Source organism: Petaurus breviceps, unplaced genomic scaffold (genome assembly GCF_028583685.1).
Source record: "Petaurus breviceps papuanus isolate PSGF00001 unplaced genomic scaffold, PetGlider_PUasm1.0 227, whole genome shotgun sequence".
Taxonomy (NCBI): domain Eukaryota; kingdom Metazoa; phylum Chordata; class Mammalia; order Diprotodontia; family Petauridae; genus Petaurus; species Petaurus breviceps.
Genome location: NW_027185896.1, coordinates 10,598,965 through 10,625,033, shown reverse-complemented (window position 1 = coordinate 10,625,033; position 26,069 = coordinate 10,598,965). Strand labels below are relative to the sequence as shown.

At 39.8% G+C, this 26,069-nt stretch overlaps 1 protein-coding gene across 6 annotated transcripts in view; it reads left to right on the top strand.

Annotated features, from left to right (window-relative positions):
• Positions 1 to 25,223, top strand: part of DAG1 (dystroglycan 1) — an 87,525-nt gene extending 62,302 nt beyond the window's left edge. For all 6 annotated transcript variants that reach the window (XM_069095717.1, XM_069095713.1, XM_069095714.1 and 3 more), the window contains one exon: positions 20,103 to 25,223. In XM_069095717.1, the coding sequence (XP_068951818.1) occupies positions 20,103 to 22,505 (2,403 nt within the window). In that variant the 3' untranslated portion in view covers positions 22,506 to 25,223. The remainder of the gene's footprint in view (positions 1 to 20,102) is intronic.
• Positions 25,224 to 26,069: the final 846 nt, after the last annotated feature.

The window sequence follows — 26,069 nt, the reverse complement described above, 5'->3', positions numbered from 1 at the left end:
CGGGATTTGATCTCCAGGTCATCCCAGCACTGGAGCTGGTGCTCTTACTCGCTGTGCTACCTGGCCGCCCCAGTGTTAGAGCTTCTTAAGTATCAGGATGGCATATCGTGGGGAAATAGACATGAGCCAGTACTGAACTGCTTGAAAGGAGAAGAAAGGACCTGGACAATGACTACAGCCAAGATCTGGGTCAAATGTTATCGACACTGGTGAGAACTTCAGGTGACTCTGGTAGAGGGAGAATCTAAAAGTGACAGTAATGAGCAAATAATATGTCTACTCTGTATGTTCTTATTTGTTGGGAGAGGGACTCAGGATGATCAGTGGAGTAGCCAGTATTGAAGAAGGTAGATGCAATGTCTTCTAGGATATCAGATTTGTGTGGTGCTGCATGGAAGGGACACCAGCGAAAAGGTCCTAGAATAGTCAGTCAGTAAATATTTATTAACTGCCCACTATGTGCCAAGTACTGTGCTTAGCACTGGAGAGACAAAGAAAGTCAAAGGGTAGTCCCTGCTCACAATGACTTACAGTCTAACGGAGAGACAACCTGCATACAACTATGGTAAAACATGCTATATATGCTAGATAAATTGTAGTCAACAGAAGGAAAGCACTAGAATAAGAGGGATTAGTAAAATCTTCCTATAGAAGGTGGGATTTTAACTAGGATTTGAAGGAAGCCAGGAGGTGATGGACATGAGAGCATTCCATGTAGGGGGACAGCTGATGAAAATGCATCAAGTCTGGAGATGAAGTATCTTGTGTGACTTGGCCATGAGGTGAGTGTCACATTACCTGGGTGGTGGTGGTATAAAAAGATTAGAAAGTTGGGAAATCCTTATGAATAGCTTTTGAATGCTAGATGATTTTATATTTGATCCTGAAAGTGATAGGGAGCCACTAGAGTTCATTTAATAGAAGGGTGACATGATCCTACCTGTGCTTTAGGAAGATCATTTTTGCATCTGAGTGGAGAATGGACTGGAGTGGGGAGAGACTTGAGGCAGGGAGACCAGTTAAAAAACTGTTGTGAAAATCCAGACATGACATGATGAGGGCCAGCAACATGGTGGTGACAGTGTCAGAGAAGATAAGGGGGTATATATTAGAGACCTTCTGAAGGTAGAATTGACAGGACTTGGAAACAAATGGAATATGGGTGATGCGAGTGAAGAGTTGAGGGTGACACCTGCATTGTCAATCTGGGTGACTTGGGAGGATGGTGACACCGTTGATAGTCATTGAACAATTGGAAAGAAAGGAAAGGTGAGTTTAGTTTAGACATGTTGAGTTTTTAAGATGTATACAGGGCATTTCTTTTGAGATGTTTAATAGGAGTTTGGAAATGCGACTCTGGAGGTCAGCAGAGAGGTTTCAGGGCTAGATGAGCAGATTTGAGAATCATCAGCATAGAGATGATAATAGGATCTGGGGAGCTGATGAGATCATGAAATGAAATAGTATAGAGGGAGGAGAGAGGGTCTACAACAGAGCCCTGTGAAACACCTACAGTCAGGGCATGACTTAGAGAGGTAGGAGGAGAGCTAGGAGAAAGTAGTGTCAGCAAAACCTCAAGACAAGAGACTTGAGAAGAAGAAGGTGATAGTGTCAGTGGCTTCATGCAGAGAGCTCAAAAAAGAGAAGTGAGACAGGACCGTTAGATTTGGCAGTGAAGAGAGCATTAGTAACTGGAGAGATCAGTTTCAGTTGAATGATGAGGTTAGGAATTAGATTGTAGAAGAGATTTAAGAGAGTGAGAAGTGGAGGCATCTATCATAAATGGCCTCTTTGGGTGTAGCTAAATCTAGTGGAAGGTTTTTTGAAGGTAGAGAGAGACTTAGTCATGTTTGTAGACAGTAGGAAAGCAGCCAATAAACAAAGAGAAAGTGAAGATAAGTGAGGATGATAGAGAATGAAAACAGTCTCTCAGAAGATGGGATGGGATGGGATGGGGTCACTTATGCATGTAAAGTAGTTTGCTTTGGAAAGGAGAAGACCCTACCTCATTATGGGAGTGAAGGCAGAGATAGTGGCAAAAGGTATCTGGGAGATGTGAGCTAAGGAAGAGGGGAGAAAAGGAAGCATATGATTAATGACCGCATGTTTTTTTTTTTAGTAAAATATGAGGCAAAGTTCTCAGCTTCGAGAGTGAGGAAAAGATGGAGCTATGCAGTTTGAGGAGAGATGAAATGGTTTGGAAAAGCCCTTGTGAGGCTTTTAAAAGGGCTAGCGAGTCATTTAGAAAGGTGTAAAAGGAATGCTTTGATGCAGTGAGGGCCCAGTTGAGATTATGTAACATCACTTTAGACCAAATGCTCTAGGAATATTTGAGGAAGAGTGCACTTTTGACTGGGTGGATCATGAAAGACCACCCAGAAGAGAGATGGCCCAGTGGCTGAGTGCTTTACTTTGAATCAGGCAGACCTTTGTTCAGATATGGCTTTGGACACTAGCTTAGCTCTTTTGACCATCAACTAATAATTTATTCTCTCAGTTTGTAGTGTGGTAAGTGGAAAGAGCACAGGTTCCAGAGTCTGAGGAACGATGTTTAAATCCTTTTCTGATACTTATTACTTTTATGACTTTTCTGGTCTTTATTGTCTTCATTTGTAAATAAGAGGGTGATGTCCTGAAGTCTCTTCCACATCCTGGACCAGAACCAATGCTCATCTATAAATGAAGCTGATAATAACGCTGATCTCACAAGGTCATTGTGAGGTACTGCTGCTGTGCACTCTGCTGTGGGAGTAATCTGTAACAGAATTGTTGAGCAGATATTGGAGGTTTATAAAATTTTGTTTAATTAGTTCTTTTAATTCTTTAAAGTACTTTCACGTGTATTTCTCATTTTAATAGTATTTTATTTTTTCAATTACTTGTAAAGACAATTTTTTTTTTAAGCAATTGGGGTTAAGTAATTTGCTCAAGGTTACACAGCCAGGTGTTTCTGGGTGGGTGCTAAGTGTCTGAGCCCGGATTTGATCCCAGGTCATCCCGACTCTAGGGTTGGTGCTCTTATTCACTATGCTACATGGCTGCCCCATAAAGACAATTTTTAACATTCAGTTTTAATATAATTTTGAGTTCCAAACTTTTTTCCTTGGTCTTTATCTTCCCCTCCAGAATGGTAAGCAATTTGATATAGGCTGTATGTGTACAACCATCTCATTTTTTCCTTAACCTGTGAGAAAAGCAGGACAGGCTTTATCCCTGCTGTACACAAAATAAATGTCTTAACTTTAAATTTTACAAAGTCACAAAACTTTCCAAGTTAGTGGCAGAACCAGGACTTGAAACCAAAAGGGAGCCCATATAGTTTTAAGATTTTAATTTAATTAATACCTAGATACTGAATCAAATCATGTTCTTATATGTTCCTACTATAATATAATTTTGCAGTTAATAGTATGCTGCTTTGTACTTATAATCAATGATTTTTTCCCCATGCCATTTCATATGTTTATTTTGTGTTCCTTCTTCTAGATTATAATCTCAGGAGGTTAGAAAAGAGGGGGAGGATACTTCAATTCCTCTAAGGCCTGTTGACAAATAGGTAGACAAAGACTTGTAGGTCTTAGAGCTTATCTGGTTTAACTTTGTAGAAGGTGGAAACAGTTCCAGAGAGGTGGACTTTACCTGTTAAGGGTTACACCGATGGTGTGGAAAGAAACCAGAATTTCTTTCCATTACACCACTGACACTTTGAGCCCTTCATATTTGTCTTTCTGAAAAGAGAGCTTTGCTTAAATCATGGTAGACAAACTTCCATAGGAATGACTTACAGAGGAAAATAAATGTTTGCTTCTGGAGAATTGTGTGAAGACCATCTCACCTGGAAAAGGTTGCTGAGAATATTGAAGGCCTGAAGATTTTGATGAACTAATTTTCTGGCTTTTGGAAGACTCGGCAAATTGGCCTTTGTTTTAAGCCTGCAAAATAATTGGATTTTTGGTTTCCTATTCCTGAAGAAAACTTTAGCATTCTTTTAGCACCAGAACTTTAGGTATCTTGTCTTGGTTAAAGCTTGAGTGTATATGCTTTTCATTTCTCTCTTCTTTGTCAGAGTGTTCTGTCTGGAAACAGGAGGCATTTCCCTTCATAAAAGCTGTTTGTCAGGGCTTTGCTTGCCCATGCAATAAGCGCCCTTGGTGGGGCTGAGAGCAGCCTTCGGGCTGGGATCTTGGCCACTTTCACAGGCGCACAGATTGTTCTAGTGAGAACAATGAGGATCCTTTTCAGTCTTGCAGGAGGAGCAAATGAAAGAGGCATTTCTTTTGCTGCTCAGGGAGTTTTATAGTGCCTTCCCTCTAAGTGAAATGAACTGTGGTTTCCTCCTGCCTTGAGTGGGTATCCCTTTGGATTCTGAATAGATCCCTTGTAAACATAAGCACATCTGGAAACAAGGGTTTGAAATGGAAGGCATCTCCTTGTGGGTGGTGGTTTGTCAGAATGGCATTTGCTTGGGCTCAACTCTTCCAAAACATAAAGTTTGGCTTGTGAAAAATAGTTTTATGTTGATTGTCCTGTATATGCAATTGTCTTCTGATTTTGGCACAAAAAAAGTAGACTATAATTTGATGCTTAATGGATATTACACTTTATGAATGTAACTTGAAGGTGAGAATTAAGTTAAAATTAGATAAAATTCTTAGTAGTGTAACTGTGAGAATACTTGATTGTATGGATCATGACTCTGACCCATTCTAGCAGTTTTGGTTGTTTTTTTTTTAAGCTTTTATTTGGTATTTTATTTTTCTCCAGTTACATATAAAAATAATTTTTAATATTTGTTTTTAAAACTTTTGAGTTCTAAATTCTCTCCTTTCCTCCCTAATCACCCCACTTCATTGAGAAGGCAAGTAATTCAATATATATATATGTTATACATGTATAGTCATAACAGTTCTGTTTTTATTGATAAATGTTCCAATTATATGCAGAAATCTAAACTGCTCGATAATTAAGCTTCTCTCTCCGTAAGTAATTGCAGTTATCTTGGTCCTATTTCTTGTTCATATATATAGAGGGATATAGTTCATCAATAAATACAATCTTTTTCATATTTATGCACCTAAGCAGCTCTGTCATATTATCCCCCTCCCTTTCCTCATTGTTTTCTGGGGATTTATACATCTCAGACCAGTTAAGCCAAGGTTGTTTTTCATATGTGACTCTTTTTATCTTTTTTTTTTAAAAATTTGTTTATTTTTAGTTTTCAACATTCATTCCCATGAGCTTTTGAGTTTAAAATTTTTTCCCTCTCCCTCCTCCCTAAGATGGCATGCAGTCTGATAGAGATTCTACATATGCATTCATATTAAAGCATTTTCACATTAGTCATGTTGTAAAGAAGAATTAGGACCAGTGGGAAGAATCATGAGAACATTTGTGACTCTTGATACAAATTTGGTAATAGGTCAGAACTTGGGAAATATATTTTGTTATAAACTTGACTCTAGAAGACTGATGCTGAAATATACCTCTCTACTCAGTACAGATGTGGTGAACTATAGGCATTTAATGAAGCAAATGCTGTTAGACCTGGTCTATGTATTGATTTGGTTTTGCTTAGCTTGTACTATTTTATTAAAAAGGAGGGTTCTTTGGATGGGAAAGATGTTATTGGAAAATGATAGCAAAATAAAAAAATAGTTAAAACTTTTTTATAAAACAAAGGCAGGTTGGGCTAGAGTAGATCCTAGAGATCGCTTTGCTGAAAGATTCTTTGGATAATTCTTGGTCCCACATCCCACAAACACAGTTTGCAGGAAAAGACTTCTATATTGAACTGCTGGGACCTTATCTTTGGGACTAAAGGGTTTATTCCAAGTCTCAGATGCCCTATTTTCCTTTTGTGGATAAGTCCATAGAGTAGAGAACTTAAACACTACCCTGGGTCACATATATTAAAGAATTAGAATTAAAGTTCTTCTGAAGTTTCAGGTCTATTGCTAGGCAATTAAAGGAAATTGGCCAAGCCATTGGGAAAGTTGCCCCTTTTATAGCTAGAGATAATCATGAAAGGAAAGTGAATGAACAGTCTGGAATAATTGAACAGAATATAAGAGATGGAGCAGGTTCACACAGGGCCTTGGAAACTCAGAGAAATAGTGTTAAGTCCTACATAAACATCCAAGACAAGGCCTTGGACAGGCAAAATAGTAAAGAAGAGATGATAGACAGGTAAAACATTTATTAAGGCTTATTATGTGCTAGGCACTTAAGGAAGCAAGACAGTCCTTGACCTTGGGAACTTATATTATTATCCAAAAAAAACTGCACATGAATGGGGATGGATTTGGGAGGTGGGTGTTTTTGGCAATAATTTAAAAAGGAAACCTTTATATAGCTAGGACTTTGAAATAGATTATATGGTAAATGCTCAGGAATTTCTCTGTAGGGATTTTAGAGAGAGATCCCTTTCAATGGGCCATTCGACCGCAATATTCTAGAGATAGTAAGACCAAGAAACATAGGAGAAAGAGCTCTTACTGATCAGGAGTCAGAGGATGACTGTTACTTAATAGTTCTGGAACCTTGGCCAGTCACATTTTTTTGACCTCTGTAAAATTAAGCAGTTGGACTAGCTGGCCTCTGCTCTATGATATTGTGTCACATGTGCCATGCAGTTAATATTGATTATGGGTAAAACAGAAGTGCCTCAGAATTACTTGAGCAGATGAGATATGCTGTTAGTACTATTTGCTAAATAAGACTTCTTGATTACACATTGCATTTTATAGTTTGCTGGCTTTAATGAGCTGCAAAGACATACTGACCCATTTTCGGAACTCTTTCTTTGTATTTTGTCACTAAGCCTCCTAGCCATGACCCAAATTCAAATAAATGAAAACCTGATTTTAAATTCTTAATCTAGTCATGGTTCATCATCACTCCTGCCCATTCACCCACATACAACCACATCCTTACCTTGAAATCCTCTCTGGCAGGAGTGAAGAGAAAATACAGCAAGCCCTTAGAGAAGAAAGAGGAGCAATTGGCAGATTTTGGGGGGGAGGTGAGGATGGGGCGGGGAGAGTGTTGGTAATTGATCAGACAAGGTATTCCAGAGTTGGGAAAAGGGGATGAGGTTGGATTGAAATGAGAAAGGCTGAATCTAGAGATGATTTTGACATCTAGAGCAGTGGCTGCCAAACTTTGTTGATCATGTACCCATAAGTAAACATTTTTAAGCATGTACCCCCAACCTGTGTATGTTTATTTATAAATGATATACATGTTACTGTATCATGCATACTATAAAACAGAATATAAAAATAAAAGGATAAAAAACTTAGTGGTAAAAAATAACCCCTTTGACTGAATAAAATTAATATGTTTTAGTGAGATCAATACAATGAACATTCTTAATTATTTTTGATATCTTGGTATAATGCTTTGTGATACAGCAAAAATTCTAATTTTTTCTTTTTAACATTTTTTATCATCTTTATTTTACAAGTAACAAGGTGTTTATTTTCCTACATTAATCTGTCCTCCTATCCAGAACCTAAGGAACAAATCTCTTTATATCTACCTAGTCCAGGAAAGCAAATTTCCATATTAGTCATGTCAAAAGAGTTTATTTCTTTCTTTCTGCATTTTATCTCATAATTTCTCACTTATACTCATAGTTCATCATATTGATCAGAGGGCTAAAAAGTTCTGATCATTATATATCATAGTTTATCATTATATTGATCAGAATTTTAAAATCATTCACAAATATTTGCCCCTGTAATGTCACTGTTCTGCTAAACTTGCTCAACATCAGTTTATAAGTCTTTTCAGTTTCCTCTGAAATTGTCCATTTCATTATTTCTTATGGTAACAGTAATATCCCATTACATGCATATACCACAGTTCGTCTAACCATTCCCCAATAGAAGAGTCCGCGTCTTTAATGTTTTTGACTACTATGAAAAGAGCTGCCATATAAATGTACATATGTATCTTTTTTTTTTTTTGCACATATATCCTTTTCCTTTTTCTTTGGTATTTTGGAGGTATAATTCCTATAATGACTTGTGTAGTTGAATCAGATGGTAAGCATAGTTTGGGTAACCTTTTGGGCATGCTTTCCAGAATGACTGGACCAGTTGCCAGCTCTATCAACAATGCACTGGTGTGCCTGTTTTTGCATGGCCCCTCCTTTGTGTCGTTTTCATCTTTCAGAAGTCTTATATTACCTGACATCAGTTCGTTCTTCTTTCAAGTGCATAACAAGAATGTGTTGCATTTTCATGTTTTTAACTACTAAGTTCAAAACCACCCTTCATTTGGAAATTTTTTTAGGAAGTTAGAAAATTCTGTTTCCAAGTTTCCTGGTGTATAGTTGTGACAGATTTTATAGGTGATGCATATTTTCTATTAAAAATGCTTCATTTTGCTAATCATGATGGCTTCATTCTATCATTAACTCCTAGGCCAGGAGTGAGCAGTTCTAATTTACATGATTATATATATTAGTAAGGATGGGCTAAAAAACACCATACACTTGGGAAAGCATAACCAAAAGAGATAGACAGTAATAACTACATTTTGTAACTCTAGATATTCTGGGTTTAGGCCTTGTATCTTTAAGAAATCAAATAACTTATGGAATACATGTAGTACATATACTACATAGTAGATACTGTGAATCAGTAAAGCCAGAACTATGAACTGTTGGAGTCATCCTTTGGCAGCAATGTGTTTGGTGCCTGGAACACATTAGCTGCTTAATAAATGTTTTATTTATTGATTATCTTTCACCAGCAACTCTCAATAAAAATATTTTTGAAATACCATCAGTGTGCAAAGCACTGAGAAATTTTCCTTGTATTACTGTTGGTAGGACTAGAATTTGGTTGAACTTTAATGCTAGTGTTTAGGTAGTGATAGTATTCTCCCATGATTTTTCAATGAATGTTATGGAATTCTCTAAAGATTGGAAGGTTACAAGGTCCAACAAACATTGAATTCCAAAAGCTAGTCAGCAGAATTGAATTCTTTAACTCTTGCTAGAATTTGGAGAAGTGCTAGACAGAAAACTCGCAAAGAACTTTAATTCTGGTTCTTCTATTAATCTCCTTTGTGATTTCTGGATAAGATACTTGACTTCCTTACTTATAGTCTGTTAGTAGTAGTTGTCCTGTGAAGGAACAAGTCAAAATGCAAATAGAGGTGACAGTCCTTTCCTTTTTCCTTCCCTCTTGCTCTTATTCTCCCCCCCCTCTTTCTTTTCAGAAAAAGCTATGTGTTATTTTCTGTCATCTTTTAACTTGACCCCAGGCAGTGTATATTGTGTCTAGGAGTTTTTCCGATCTAATAACATTGTTTTGGAAACTCTGTAGCCATTATTTTGCCAATCATCTACATGATGTAATGGTAAAGCTTGTGTGCATAAAGCTTCTTATTTTCAAGAAGAATTAACCATACAAAAATATTTTAGACCAGGGAACTGGTTTCTGAATATAAGGAGGAGTGTAATATAATAACAATTAATGATAAGTAGTACTAGTCTTTTAATGTGGAATATCTTGTGATAACAAAGTGAAAACTTTATAAGAAAGAGAGAGTTGATGCCATAGAGGACTGTATAGTCAGAAGGGGTATTTTGACAGACTACTAGTTCTTATCTGTGCACATGTGTAAATTAAATAACTCCATTGCAGCCTAGCTTCAATTAAGGAAGGATCTTCTCATTCCCTAGTATTTATAATACTTACACTCTCTGTCTCTGTCTGTCTGTCTCTCTTTTGTCTGTCTCTGTCTCTCATTGTAACCTTGACTGTGATTGGCTGGACTTTGGGTAAATAGCATTTAGGAAGCACAATAGAGAAAATTACCAGGCCAGTACCTTCACTTTATAGATGAGGACACAGATCCAGAAAGGTAGAGTGACTTTTTGGAGCCACAGAGTTAGGACTGGAATACTAGATTTGACTGCAAATCAAGCATTGCCCCCATAGAGTGGTAGGGGTGGAGAGAACCTTTATCTCATATAAGGGGCCATTAATATGGTCTGTTTTATAACTGGTCCTCAAAGTCTTCATCTGTTAAATGAAGTTAGGCTAGATGATTTCCAAACCATGGAATAAGTGCTAGGTTTGGAGTCAGGATCAGAGTATGAATCCCAGATATGCCACTTCCTGCTTGTATGACTGGGCATTATCTTCTCTGCTCCTCAGTTTCTTTCCTCCTCTGAAAAATGGGAAGGTTGAATTAAATGCCTTTTAATGCCCCTTCTAGCTTTAAGCCTAAGATTCATATGGATTTCCCCCCTCAGAATTAAATGATGAATCATATGGAGTGTAATAGGAAAGCAGTTAATTCACCTACCTTTAATGTTGGAATTGCTTGATGACTTTAATGCATTTTAGACTTTACCACCTGAAGTCCTTTTCTGTCTGCCTGTGTAGTAGGAGAAACAGCCCTCTTAGGGTCTTGAAGTGGTTTTAGGGCTTGGAAGTTTTTGGGTAGAGGAAGTGTAATGGTGCACTTTGAAGGGTTGACAGACAAATGTCTTTGATATTGATCCATGAAATGCTCACTCCTGAGTGAAGCATTTTTGAGTCTTTGTGACTGGCTTTTTTTGTGTACCCACAATGGGTATGGGGGAATGCCTTCCTTCAATAAAGCATATTGACTACCAGGAGCTATTGCTCTTCACAAACTGCATTTGTTTCAAGGTTTTCTTCAGATTTTAAAAATGTAGAGATATTTGTCCTCTGGCTTGTGGTTTGGCCTGGTTCCTTCTGTATGAAATTGGTTTTTATCTCATTTCCTGTGGCCTCCCTCATTAAGACAAACCATTCATTCTACAAAGTTCTGCTCTAGGATGGAAATTCCAGTTGTTGAGACAGCCTTAGGGCAGATACTTTCTAAGTATCTCAATTTACAAACCGATCTTTTTGTTTGTACTGAAAGACTCTTCACCTGAAACAACCCTAGTATTCTAACCCTCCACCCCCTCTAAGGGAGGGGAGGGGGGGGAGTTGCCTACTAATTGGCTAGATAGGGAATCTTATTTCCATTTTGTTAAAAGGAAACTGAATCGCAGAGACAAGTGATTTATTTGGTCATTTAGCAAAGTCCCAGGGGAGCCAAGGAAAGGAAGTTGAAGTCTTTGTATGGTAGTGGATACTCTGTTGTCATAAGATCATAAACCACAAAATTAAATCGTAGCTAGGTGCTCATGAAGAAAAGAGATTTGATTGGGAAAGACAAGACATTGGTTAAGGATGATGTTAGTGTTCTTTGGACAGGGAGGAGATAACTGTCTTTAGATAAGAGAAGGGAAGTGCATAAATGATGTTTAAGGATGAAGAACAGAAAATGATGATTTGACAGTCAGACATTTGAATATCTTTTATTTGTTGAAGGGGCCAGTGTAGAGGTGGGTGACTAAATGCTGAGGCTCTTGGATTAGATTGGAATGAATGGGCTAGATATGTGTTAGCCATGTCCAGCCCAAACTATCCTACCCATTACATCCTGTAGAAACAGACTCAGCTAGCTAAGCATTACTTGTCACTTTGAGTGACAGGGTCTTCCCAATTGTGCATCTACTGAGTAATTCTCATGGACGAGATTGAGTTGATGCAATATCTCTGCATTTCTAATTTGTTGAGAAAGATGCTGAACAATTGCTGTTTGGAGCCACTGTATCTTTGGTTTTTGAATGTATCCTCATTCACCATGGTGGATGGCCTATTTGAAGAATATTAGTTGACAAATGTAGGAAGCCTGGTACTCTTTGGAAGATCTTTGTGGTGACTGAAGATCAGCTAAGGTATTGTCATTACCTGCTTAGAGTCTGTGGGTCTTAGAGGTGCTGCTGTTGGAGAGATTTTTTGCTAATATTTGTTGTGTTTTAAGTTAGTAGAATGTGAACTTCTCAGATACTTAACTAGCTGTGTAACCCTGAGCAAGTCACTTACCCCTGTTTGCCTCAGTGTCCTCATTTGTAAAATGAGCTGGAGAAGAAAATGGAAAAACACTCCAGTACTTTGTCCAAGAAAATACTAAATGGAGTCACAGTCAGATGTGACTCAACAACAATGTCTAAGTTGGAGTGAGAAGGGCATGAAAACTGTAAAAGAAACTTTCAGGGAACAACCAGGAAACATTTGAAGTGATCATTTCTTTTTTTTTTTTTTTTAAGCAATCGAGGTTAAGTAACTTGCTCAAGGTTACACGGCTGGTTATTTCTGGCTGTGGTGCTGATTATCTGAGCCAGGATTTGATCCAGGTCATCCTGACACTGGAGCTGGTGCTCTTACTCGCTGAGCCACCTGGCCGCCCCTAAGCAATTGGGGTTAAGTAACTTGCTCAAGGTTACACAGCCAGGTGTTTCTGGGTGGATGCTAAATGTCTGAGCCTGGGATTCGATCTCCAGGTCATCCCAACACTGGAGCCGGTGCTCTTACTCACTGTGCTACCTGGCCGCCCCTGTGATCAATTCTTTTTAATGGGCTTGTCCCTTACAGTTTTGTTGTTTTCACACAACCTGTACAAAATGTTTATGATCTTGGGGGCAGCATTTGAAAATTGGGAGTCCTGCGTATAACTGCCCTTCAGAGGCTTTGAGCCTTCACTTGTGGCACATAGAATTTGACTTATTCTGGAATTTATTCAAATAGAAAATTATATGTTTAGTTGTAAGTGTAAGATAGAGATTTAAACTCTATTCTGCATTCCTTCAGTAACTGAACATTGGCTTTACTTGGCTTTCACTTCCACTTGGATTCACCCCTTTGTAGAATAAGTCAACTGGACCTTTAGTTAATTTGTATTTTGTCTCATCTTGAAGGTGCCAATGACAACATGTTAATCATTTACTTCTTTTTGTTTTTCTTTGAAAACTGAAAAAGTCTTAGTTCCTAAATTTTGGGGGCTGGTCCCTCAGTCCTCCAAAATTTATTATGCATGTGCATATCAGAACTTCCTAGGAATCTCCTTACAGAAATATTGGCTACAGAGAAGAACGCAGGTTGTTTTTTTGTTTTTTTTTTTTTGGAGGATAGTTGGGGTTAAGTGATTTGCCCAGTCACACGGCTAGCAAGTGTGTCAAGTGTTTGAGGCTGGATTTGAACTCAGGTCCTCCTGACTCCAGGGCTGGTGCTCTATTCACTGTGCCACCTAGCCACCCCAATCACTCAATTTTAAGACTGGACTTCATCTAGGATGTGGGGGAATGGGGGAGGTTCAGGTGGCAGTATTGAAGTATTAAGAGGAACTTATTAATTCATGATCTAGTACCTTGTATGTAGTAAACACTAAATATTAAAGGAAATAAAGATAATAAGGTAGGCATTAAATTGTTATAGAATGTCTGCTGTCCAGAAATCTTTACTTCTGCAGGGCAACCCTTCTGTCCAGCACACTCAATTCTTGTACAAACAGTCAGCTCAGATTGGGCTGAGAGAGAACACTGGAATAGAAAGAAGACTTGGTTCTAATTTTCAGAGTGGTCATTATAACCCTGTGAGCTATGTCTGATTTATCTTTCTCAGAAACCAAGTAGAATTCCAGGATGTCAAAGCTTGATGTCCAGTATTAGAAGTTAGTTTTTATTACTTTTTATTAATTTTTAAAAATAATTTATATTTATATATCATATTTGTAATTTATAATACATTTTTTATTTATTAAAATCTTTTAAGATTTTGTATCCTCTACTTAGGAAATTCATATGAGCTTTGCAAAACTAAAGAGAAATGAAGCTGTATGGTTTTTTTAAGAAAAGCTTAATTACAGATTTACATTAGATTATTGAAACCCATATCCATCTCAGTATCTGGAGAAACTTACATGAGTCGGGAGTAGGAAACCCAAGATTACAAAGTTAAAATGTATTATGGAGCAGTGTTACTAAAAGGTTTCTCAGAATTCAGAAGATTTGTTGCCTTTTCTGTAAGTTCCCTGAAGGGGAAAGATAATATACACCATTTGCTTTATAAAGCACTAAAGTTTGGTCCAGAAAGCAGGTATAAGGAGGGGGGATGTACCTCTTCTCCATCCCCCGATGGATAAAGTGCTAGACTTGTAGTCAGGAAAACCAGGAGTTCAGATATTGTCTCAGACATTTTACTTGGGGCAAATCACTTAACTTCTGTGGCTGTTTCTCCTCTGTAAAATAAAGGGATTGGATTGAAAGGCCTCTTAACCAAAGTCCTTTCCAGCTCTAAATCCAGGATCCTTTGATTCCCTCATGTCAGTTGCTGTGATCATTGAAGGTCCTGAATGTAATCACAAGGTGTTAAGGAGATGCTAAACTAACTGTAAAAGATGGGTCTAGCCCTGGTCTATTTGAGGAACAGATAGCTCTAGGTCAAGATGGGGAAAATGCTGTTGGCTGAGCAAACAAATTAGCTATTATCTATGGGGTTTTTAAATAGCTATTCTAGAATGAATTTCGGCAGATGTTACATTTACACTGCTCATATAGCTTTGAAGAGAAGCTACTTAACCATTAGGAGATGCTGTATCTAGAGGAGAACAGAGACAGATACAGAGATAATTGCTTGAGGGAAGGAGCAGCTTCAAGGAAGCTGGAAGCAGAGATCAGGTAGTGGAGAGGAGCAGACCCTGGGGACTCAGCTAAGCAACCTGAATAGCCCAGTGCTATACCCAGGGGGAACTGTGTGAGGACTCAACAAATGTATTCTACACATCTGCCTTATTACCATTATTTTTAAGTTTGTGCCTACCTTTCCATATACATGGCATATATTTGTGGAGAATACACTCCAGTTTTTAGTATTTTGTAATTATTTTTGTACTATGCCATCTTAAAGGCCTTTGCTGAGAGCTAATTATATTTACTGGCTGATTGTTATTGAGAAATACACTGACGGAGGCTCTTGAATTATGTATAATAATAGTAGTAATAGAAGGAGGAATAACAGGGAAATAGAGTCTCACAGGATTACCTCTAGAATTAAAGTCGTCTCTCTAGGCACTCAGTCTGTAAATTCATGGTGAAATATATGAGAGGTGGTATTACTTGGTCTCCCATCTTTAGCCTCCTCACAAGAGTATTTTTATTTCTGCCTTGTGATACTTCCATGTGATGATATAAACTTTTATATGTGTGTGGAGAGAAGAAAGGGACCTTTGATTTCCTTGGTTTAAGGATCTCCAGGACAATGGCACTCTGCCATTGTAGACAATGTTCTGCAACCTATGGTCCTAAGGAGTGAGGTTTAGTGAGAGGATAACAGAGTCATGCTTATGGCTAGGATATCTCAAGCCAGAGACTTGAACCCAGGTTATCCTGACTCCAAGGTCACCTTTCCATCCACTATTCTACACTACTTTTTCCAGATGGTGCTTTTTATTAAGTTCCATTACCTGGTTTGTAGTGGAATACCTCAGGGATCTGTCTTGGCCTTACATTGTTTTGAGTTATTAATTTGAAACTTAGTAATTAAAGTGGTATGCTTGAATCAAATTAGGATGAAGAATGGTAAGATAGTTCTATTCAGCTGATATTTATTAGGTGCATATTATATGCTAGATTACTGGAGATAAAAGATAATTAAATAGTATTTGCCTTCAAGGACCTTGCATTCTGCTAGAAGATAGAACATGTACACATATAAATACAAAGTGATTTCAGGAGGAGAGCATTAATAACTGAAGGATCAGGTAAGCTCTTAGACTGGGGAGAATATCGATCCTGAAATTTAAAGGAAGCTAGTGATTCTAAAAGACAGCCTTGTAGAATTAAAACAAACACAGGATTCAGAGTCAGAAAACCTGGCTTTGAATCCCAGCTCAGCCACTTACTCTGACTACAGCTAACTATGTGACCATGGACAAGTGACTTCACTCCTTTGACTCTCCATTTCCATATTTATCTAGTAGGGAAAGTAATAGCACTACTTACTCTTAAGTGTTTCGAAGAAAATGTTTTTATAAACCTAAGGCACTATAGAAATAGAGGAAGTGGTGGTGGTCTTGTTAAAATAAAGGCTTTCCAAAAAATAAGGCAAATAATAGCTCACATTTATAGAGCCCTTTATGATTTGCAAATCATTTTTCTCATTACAATTTCCAGGACTGAAGTTGCATATTCCACCTATATTTATGATGAATAAAACCGCGTATAATTCAGGCTGGTATCTGTCACTAGATATAGAGTGTATGTTGGTTTGAGGGGTAACTGACGCTAGACATTTGTAGCACAGATGTTTCAGTTTTCAAAAAAATAGAAGAATATGGAACCTGCGAATTGTAGGATAAAGACTTGACTTTGATTACCAGAAACATTCTGCAGTGTATTACTAAACATATTTGTGAACATCTAAAGAAGGGAGACAGTGATATCAAGTCAATATGGCTTCATCTGTAGATAGAAAGTTATGACAGACTATAACCTTGTTTACTTTTTTTTTTTTTAAAGCAATTGGGGTTAAGTAATTTGCTCAAGGTTACACAGCCAGTTATTTCTGGATGTGGTGCTAAGTGTCTGAGCCCAGATTTGATCCCCAGGTCATCCCGACACTGGGGCTGATGCTCTTACTCTCTGTGCTACCTGGCCACCCCCCTTGTTTACTTTTTTGACAGGATTACTAGACTAAGTTTAAAAAACTTGGGTAAAGAGACAGTGTCATAATAGATGGAGATAGTTGATCTTAGAATCAGGAGAACCTGGGTTCAAATTCAGCTTCTTACATGTATTCCTTATGTGCACATAGGCACATGGGGTCTCTCAGAATCCCAGACAGCTGTAAGGCTACAAGGTACAGGAGAATCGTCCATCATCATTGACAAAGGGGAAGGCATTTTTGTATTGTGAATTCCCTCACATTGATGAAATAAATCTGAACAAGCAGAACAAACAGCTTGATTGGAAGATCTAGGGAATTGATTTAGATAACTAGCATTTTATTAAGCATCTACTATCAGGCACTAAGCTAAACACTGGAGATACACAGAAAAAGAAGCCATCTTTGCCCTTACTTCTGATAGGGGAGAAAATATACATAAATTGGTGTGAACAGATACAGTTGAGTAGATGGAAGGTAGCCTTGGTGGATAAGACACTAGCAGTTGAAGAGACTGGGAAAGACCTCTTAGAAGAGATAGACTGAGTCCTGAAGGAAAACAGGCATTCAAAGAGGTGAGAAGAGAGAGCATTAGCATTCCAGACATAGACTTGGGAGGTGAGGATGTATAAGGAAGAAGAAGTAGGTAAGTATTACTAGACTACAGAGCGGATAGAGGAGAATATGTTAAAAGAGGGAAAAGATAGGAAGGGACCAGGTTAGGATGGATTGAATAGGGGAGGGTGACATAATCAGACCTATACTCCAGCACTTTAGCACAGTACTTGCCAAATTGTAGGTATTTATTAAATGCTTGTTGACTCAACTTTAAGGAAATTCATTTTGGCAGCTGAGTGGAGGAAGAATTGAAGTAGGGAAGAGATTAGAATCAGTAAAACTAATTAGAATCCTTTTGCTGTTCAGGTGAGAGGTGATGAAGGTCTTTGAACAAGGGTGGTAGCTGTGTAAGTTGACTAAAATCTAATTCACCTGACAAAACTTTTGGCAAAATCGTGAATGTTGTCCTTGTGGACATGGTGGAGAGACAATGGGTTACAATTAAGTGTATTCAGAACTGGTTGAATGATCAGATCCAGATAGTAACCACTGATGGATTGATAGAAGCACCAAAATAGATTTCTGATAGAGTACACCAGGAGTATAGATTTATCCCTTGTCTGTTTTTTTCAGTTATTTTGATAAAGGCTTAAATAAAATGTCTATAAAATTTGCAAGATGACACAAAGCTGGAAGGAAGATAGGTAATGTGTTAGATGACATGTCCCCAAAATAACTTGACAAGCTATAACTAGGGCTAAATATAAAATAGAAGTTAATAGAAATAAATATACTTAAAAGAGGTTTAAAAGTCAATCTCATAAATATGGTATGGGCAAAATGGGGGCAGTGTGATATGGCTAAATAATAGTTCTCTTTAAAAGATTTGGAAATTTTTGTCTCAGATGCTTGTAGTTTCCTTCAAAGCTCAGCTCAAAATGCTGCATCCTTCATCATGTATTTCCTGATTTCCCTCCCTCCCCTCCCCCTTGCTAGTGCCTTCATCCCCCAAAATTTCTTAGTATTTTCTAAAATCTAATTCTGTTTTACATTTATATATATATAAATTTTAGACACACACACACATGTGGACACATGGACAGCTAGGTGGCATAGTGGATAGAGCACCAGGCCTGGAGTCCAGAAGATTCTTCTTCCTGAATTAAAATCTAGTTTCAGACACTTAACTAGCTCAAGTCACTTAACCCTGTCTGCCTCAGTTTCCTCATCTGGATGAGCTGGACAAGGCAATGGCAAACCACTCCAGTATCTTTGCCAAGAATATCCCAAATGAGGTCACGAAGGAAGTCAGACGTGACAGAAACAACTGAACTGCAACAACATATATACATGTTTCTACCCTCATAGGATGTCAGCCCCTCGACAACAGAGACTGTTTGATTTTTGTCTTTTTATCCCTAGCTGCTAGCATGATACCTGATATAGAACTTGAAAATTGCTGTTTGATAGTAACAAAAAAAGTTAGGGGGATCTGAAGTTGCACATTGAAAAGCATGGTATTTAGAATGAGAGATTAGTGTCTTGCTGTACTCTGCCCTATTATACCACATCTGTAGTGCTGCATATTCTAGCCACTTTTTAGGAAGAACATTGATAGATAGAGACTGTCCTGAAGAGGCTGCCCATGATAGTAAATGGACTTGAGATTTATTGAAGGACCTGATGCTGTGTAACTTGGTGAAGAAAGCAGTTGGTTGGTCCTTAGGTATTTAAATGACAGCCATGAGATCAGAGTTGTGCTTACTGAGTTAGAGGGTAGATGTAGGAGCAGTGGGTCAGTAGGGCAGAGTAGCAGATAAAGTTGTTTCAAAACAGAGTGAACTGGCATTGTTAATATTAGTATATGTGAATATACAATATATGTGACCATAACCAAAAATCTTTCAGCATGAACTTGATTACTTCTTGTCAGAGATGTTACAAAGGAGATTCTAGTTCAGGTATGGCTTGACCTTCTAGGCACCTTTCAGTTCTGGGGCTCTGAAGAAACAAAACTCTGAGAGACTCCCATGTTTCAAACCGTTGGTAGGAGACAGTCTTTTGCTTCATTAAGATTCAGGACGAACCTGGACTTTTTGCTTTGTATTCTGTATCAGGTAACCTGCAGGAATGTTCCCAAGTATGTGCAGATGAGAAAATGACCTGGAGTCTTAGCAGCTGGCCTGCCAGTTAATTCCATTTAAATATCTATGTGTTTAAGCCACCTGGGCATAGACTTGCTGTTGTGTAAGGACCAACTTCACACTCTTCAGAGAGATCACCCACAGAGTGATGAATTTTTCAGCCATAGAAACTCTCAAAGACAGTTTTCTAGGTCTTAGAGAGGTTGTGATCGTCTAGGTGGAGTACCCATGCTGACAAAACCCACAGATCCTTGAATTATTAAATGCATGTATGCCTAAACATTGTGTATGCCTGAAAAAACAGACAGGCAGAGTTTGCTGATGGATTCACCAATAGGAACAGAAGTAGCTTGATGGAAACACACAGTTGCTTTTTTGATTATTTTTCCAAGTGCCCTATGAAAAGAAGACCCATGGCTCATTCTTTTAGCTTTCCTCCCCTGCGTCTGTAGATGCCTATTTCATGTTCTCATGTTTAGGAAATAAGCAAGCAAATGACAGTACTCACCCTCTACTCATGCACTTGTGACTTATTTTTCCAGTGCTCTGCCTTTCTAGCTCCTGAGATACCTCAGATGGAGGCATCCATTATTAACTTAGAATGGAACATTTTAAAAAGAAGACCCACTCAGGAAGTCCCTCTGCCCCATGATTGATGAATTCAGGCACAGTAAAGCTTGGTAAACCCTCAATTACATGGGAGATGAATGTCCTTTCCCAGCTGGAGTTTGCATCTCCAGTTTAAGGCCTGTTATAGTTGAGTTTGAACCTAGATTTAAAGTTTGTCAATTGTTTTTAATCTTTCCCAATGCAGTTGAATGGCAAAATTAACTTGCTGTTTACTTGTCTTCTTTCCTAGATGTCAGAAGCTGGGAAAGAAGTTTTGCCCTCATGGCTGCACTGGGACCCAGAGAGCCGCATGCTAGAAGGTCTTCCCCTTGATACAGACAAAGGTGTACATTACATTTCTGTCAATGCCATGCACCTGGCACCTAATGGAAGTTATGTGCCCCAGGCTATGAATGTTTTCTCCATTGAAGTATATCCTGAAGATCACAGTGAGCCACAGTCAGTAAGAGTAGCGTCCCAGGATGTCAGTGAAGCCGCTCCATTTGTGTGTGGTGCCGATGAGCCAGTGACTATCCTGACTGTGATTTTGGATGCTGATCTCACAAAAATGACACCAAAGCAGAGGGTTGAGCTCTTAAACAGGATGAAAAGTTTCTCGGAAGTAGAACTACATAATATGAAACTGGTTCCAGTTGTAAATAACAGACTATTTGACATGTCAGCCTTCATGGCTGGCCCAGGAAATGCAAAAAAAGTAGTAGAAAATGGAGCCTTACTGTCATGGAAGCTAGGTTGTTCTTTAAACCAAAACAGTGTCCCTAACATTAGCAATGTGGAAACTCCAGCTAAAGAAGGCACGATGTCTGCTCAGCTTGGCTATCCTGTTGTAGGCTGGCATATTGCTAATAAGAAACCTCATTTTCCAAAACGGATAAGGAGACAGATTAATGCAACACCCACACCAGTCACTGCCATTGGACCCCCTACAACAGCTCTGCAAGAACCACCATCTAGGATTGTTCCTACGCCCACTTCTCCAGCCATTGCACCTCCCACAGAAACTATGGCTCCTCCAGTACGAGATCCTGTCCCTGGAAAACCAGCAGTTACTATTCGAACACGAGGTGCCATTGTCCAGACCCCAACCCTGGGACCAATTCAGCCTACCAGAGTATCAGACACAGGCACTACGGTCCCTGGCCAGATTCGGCCAACAACAATTCCAGGGTACGTAGAACCCACTGCTGTTGTTACACCTCCTACCACCACTACTAAGAAACCAAGAATAACTACTTTGAAACCAGCCACGCCTTCAACCACAGACTCCTCAACAGCTACAACCCGAAGGCCTACCAAAAAACCACGAACTTCGAGGCCAGTGCCCAGGGTCACAACCAAAGCACCTCTCACCAGATTGGAAACGGCTTCTCCACCAACTCGAACCCGTACCACAACAAGTGGCACAGCTCGAGGGGGTGAACCCAACAAGCCCCCCTCACTCAAAAACCACATCGATAGGGTGGACGCGTGGGTGGGCACTTACTTTGAAGTGAAAATCCCATTAGATACCTTCTATGATGAGGAGGACACCACTACAGATAAGCTGAAACTGACTCTGAAACTCAGGGAACAGCAGATGGTAGGGGAGAAGTCCTGGGTCCAGTTTAATAGCAATAGTCAGCTGATGTATGGGCTGCCTGATAGCAGTCACCTGGGCAAGCACGAGTACTTCATGCATGCCACAGACAAAGGGGGCCTCTCAGCTGTGGATGCCTTTGAAATCCACGTACACAAGCGTCCACAGGGAGATAAGTCTCCAGCCAAATTCAAGGCAAAATTCACCGGCGACCCTGCTTCGGTGGTCAATGATATTCACAGAAAAATCATGTTGGTAAAGAAGCTGGCTATTGCTTTTGGGGACCGGAATAGCAGTACCATCACCTTGCAGAACATCACAAAGGGCTCCATTGTGGTGGAGTGGACAAATAATACTCTGCCTCTGGATCCTTGCCCCAGGGAACAGATCCGAGGCCTGAGCAGGAGAATTGCAGAGGATGATGGGAAACCTCGTCCCGTTTTCTCCAATACTTTGGAGCCCGAGTTCAAGGCTTTGAGTCTTTCTGTGACAGGATCAGGCAGCTGTAGGCATATCCAGTTTATTCCTGTAACAGCAGACAGAAGAATCCCTTCAGAAGCTCCCCCTACGGTCGTGACTGAGAAAGACCCTGAGAAGAGCAGCGAGGACGACGTCTACCTACATACGGTCATTCCTGCTGTGGTGGTGGCTGCTATTTTGCTCATTGCTGGCATCATTGCTATGATCTGCTACCGAAAGAAAAGGAAAGGAAAGCTCACCATTGAAGACCAAGCAACTTTTATCAAGAAAGGCGTGCCGATCATCTTTGCTGATGAACTGGATGATTCTAAGCCTCCCCCTTCCTCCAGCATGCCTCTCATCCTACAGGAGGAGAAGGCTCCTCTCCCCCCTCCAGAATACCCAAACCAGAACATGCCAGAGACCACCCCATTGAACCAGGACACCATTGGAGAGTATACGCCCTTGAGGGATGAAGACCCTAATGCACCTCCCTATCAGCCCCCCCCACCCTTCACAGCCCCTATGGAGGGAAAAGGCTCTCGCCCGAAGAACATGACCCCTTACAGGTCACCACCTCCATATGTTCCCCCTTAATAGCAAGTCTTGGGCTTTGAGGGAAGGGGCCTGGAGATCCATACCAGTGTTGTTGATAGGGATTGATGGCCCACAGTTCATTGCCAACCAGAAATCAACACTTGACCCCAAACACACACCCACATACAGGGCCTGAAAAAACCCTCCCTCTCTGGTTCTCTTACACCACTCCAAAGTGGCCTGGTGAACTTTGGGGGACTTTTAAATTTTTACTTTTTTTTCTTTTCTTTTTTTTTTTTTTTTTTGCCTAACAGCTTTTGTTTGTTCATAGAGAATTCTACGCAGAGTATTTCTGATGGCCAGCTTCTGAAAGCACCAATGGGCACAGAGCATGGAATGAATGGATGGACGGACTTGCAGATGACACTGGGCTGGGCATTCCATCCCTGGTGTACTCTGTTTGCCTTTAACACTAACTGTACTGTTTTTTTTTTTTTCTATCACGTGTGTCTAGCTGCAGGATGTAACATGGAAAAGTAGCCTAAAGATTAAAATCAAAGGACTTTCAGAAGTTAATGTTACATTTTTACATTTAATCTGCTGTTTACCTAAACTTGTATGTATAGTTTTTGGGTGGGGTTGTGGGGTGGGGGAGGGGGCCCTGCTTTGCTAAAAATAAGCTCCCAGGGTGTTTCAAAACTAGTTAGAGAAGACCAAGGGACAGTATTTTTTATCAAAGGAATCCTATTTTTTCACACAATGTAAACTTTGTTCCTCGGTTAAGCCAGAGACTGATTTGGGGCATCTTTGTGGATTGTAGGAAGAATTCTGGGCACTTCATGTGAGTGAGCTCACAGACCTGCTGACCTGGCCCTCCCCTGACTCTCCCCTGGTACTGGTGCTGGATAGTTAGAGGTTACTTTATTGGGCCAGACAATCCTCCCTGTGTGCTCTAGGCAAGCTTTAAGGGGCATTAGTTGTTGGATGGAAATGTAACTCTTGAGAGGCGGCAGAGGTGCACTGTTCCTGGTGACTCTGGCACTTCTGGGGGTGAAAATAGGCCACCAGCAAGGAGGGCAACTCCTGGAAATGAGGAGGTAGAGGTTTAGACTGAATTGACTTCTTTTTTCTTTCTTTCTTTCTTTCTTTTTTTTTTTTAAGAAAAATGTGGTTTTTGAAACACTCAGTGGGGGATGTTTTGGTGAAGATGCAATATTTTTATGTAGTGTGATGCTATTTCCTTACTCTCAAATTCTTGGCAGTTGTGTTCTGACAGCATCTCATTCCTTTGTTCTGGCCCTCCCATCCCCAGGTTTCTGGACTCCAACATACTGAAAGCTGTCTGGTGATTGGGAAGAAAAGTGCCAGCAATATAGTTCATAGTAAAAATCGGTGGACTCTCAAATCTAATTTTTTTACTAAATTTTTGATACAGTCTCAAATTGTTTTATTATAAAAAAAAGATTAAAAATGGTAATGCTTACAGCAGTTTGTATGAGCTTAGCTTCTTAGGGTTGATTCCATGGGACTGATTGCTTTTCACATTCTGACTTTTTTCTGTTATTGTTTTGATTCTAGAACCATGTCTGGTTTTCTTGCCTTTTTAGGATGAACTTAACTTGTCTTTGTCCTGTGACTTGAGGCACTCTGGAGGTGCCTGCTCCACTTTTTTTTTTCCTCTCTCTCTCTCTCTCCCTCTCTCTCCCTCTCCCTCTCCCTCCTTTGGACTAAATTGTTTAAGCATGACCTTCTTGGCCATTTGAAAGCTATTTTTGGTAAATTTTAGGGAGGAAAATCCTTTGCAATAATGTTTCCCTTCCTTGATTGGGGGGGGGGGCGGTGCGCAGACTCCAGCTCACTTTGCACACCCAACAGACACTTTTAAGCCATATTGACTGTTTTGCAAAGTATGTTTGTGAGCTGCCCCTGAAGGATGGCTGGGTGGGTCATTGGCCTTCACCTCTTCATTTGATGAGGGGACATTTTCTACTGTGCTTTTCTGAAACAGATTTTTCTGACTAGAAGCCAGTGATGTTACATCCATGTTTGAGCTGGGCAGTTCCTAAGTCTGTGTTTTTATGCCTCTCACCAACTTAACCCAGTGGGAGCTATGAGGTTGTTTCCTTGAACCCACTTTATGGGAGAAAGGGACTCTAGGAACCTGGTCCTTTTTTCAGAAGCATTTGGGAGGCAAGAAAAGGATCTCATGAAGGGAACCCAATAGATCAAGGCGCATTCTGTCCAGTGTTGGGTCATATCTTAAGTGAGCCCTATGGGCCGGGGATGTTCCCAGCACATGAGTCAGGTGCACACATGTAGGGGCCAGATTTGGTCCAGTTAACCTTTGTGGACTCCAGCAGACATTATGTGGCCCTTTGCAAAATTAAAAAAAAAAACATTTCAAAAGCCCCAGAGCAAGTTGTTTGAGTGAAAGGCCTTCCAAATAGCCCCGTTGCCTCAGCAACCCCACCATTCCATCCCAGCCATGCGCAGATGGGGCAGGCCTGGCTCTACCTGTCACCATAGAAACTGGAGGCGAAGGGGCAGTGAACAGAATAATAATAATAATGCCGTTTCAGCCACCCTCCTTCCTGTTTGCACCAGGGCTGCCTCTGTCAGCCATCAGGCGCTGTAACGTGGAGAGCAGATCTTATTAAAAAGTGTTCACCAACAACTGATGTGTGTTTATTTCCTTACATATGATTTTAAGAAGATGTGTTTTTTGCATTCTGTATAGAAACATATCAGACTAAATAAAAACAGTGTACTTTACTATGATCCTGCTGGCCTGAGCTGTTCCATCTGGGCACCTCGCCTTGTCAGATCTTCTTTTCCCCATTCAACAGTAGGAGCAGCCAATGCCAAGACCAATCAGTCACGTCAGTTTGATGGGGTAGGCCAGCAGCCATGCAAGGGAGGAGTTAATCTGTGTTGCTGCTCTCTCCTAGAATTCATCCTATGGTAGGCATGAAGTGGAAGAGCGGTTTGTACTTAATTTAGGCATGGAAAAATCTGATTGTAGTTGGTATTAAGCTCTCTGTGCAGCTCAAGCTCTCCATCTTGAGCAAAGGGCTATTAGGCAAAGCTCCCTCTTACTCTGGAGTCTTAAGGAGACTTTTCTCTTGGTCTTTGGTAAAGAAAATAGAGGAGAAGCAAAGGTGAAGGATTAATCACAATTGTGATATTTCATTATTGTTTTAATGAGGGGTTGGGGTGTTCTGTCCATTCTAGAGGCCAACTAGGGGTTGGTAGTACTCGTAGCATAATGTTTTGGGGTCTTCTTAGCTCAAAGTAGACAACTTCTTTGGGGAGATAGATGAACAAGAAGTTGCTGAAGGGCCAGGTTGAATAAATAGCCAGTCAGTGTATAGACTTGAGAGTTGAAAGCAAGCCCAGACCTCCAGTTCAACCCCCTCCTTTTACAAATGTGGAAACTTCTTTCTGGATGAGAGGAAAAATGACTTGTCTGTGGTCATCCAGGCAGAAAAATGAGTCGTTAGGATTCTGTAACAAATCATCTTACCAGGAAAGTTGCTGGGTCTCTGTATTTAGGATGGTTTCTGCCTTGGTTTAAAATTTATCTGAGGGTTGGAGATACTCACTTTTAAGAGTTCCTGCAATCAG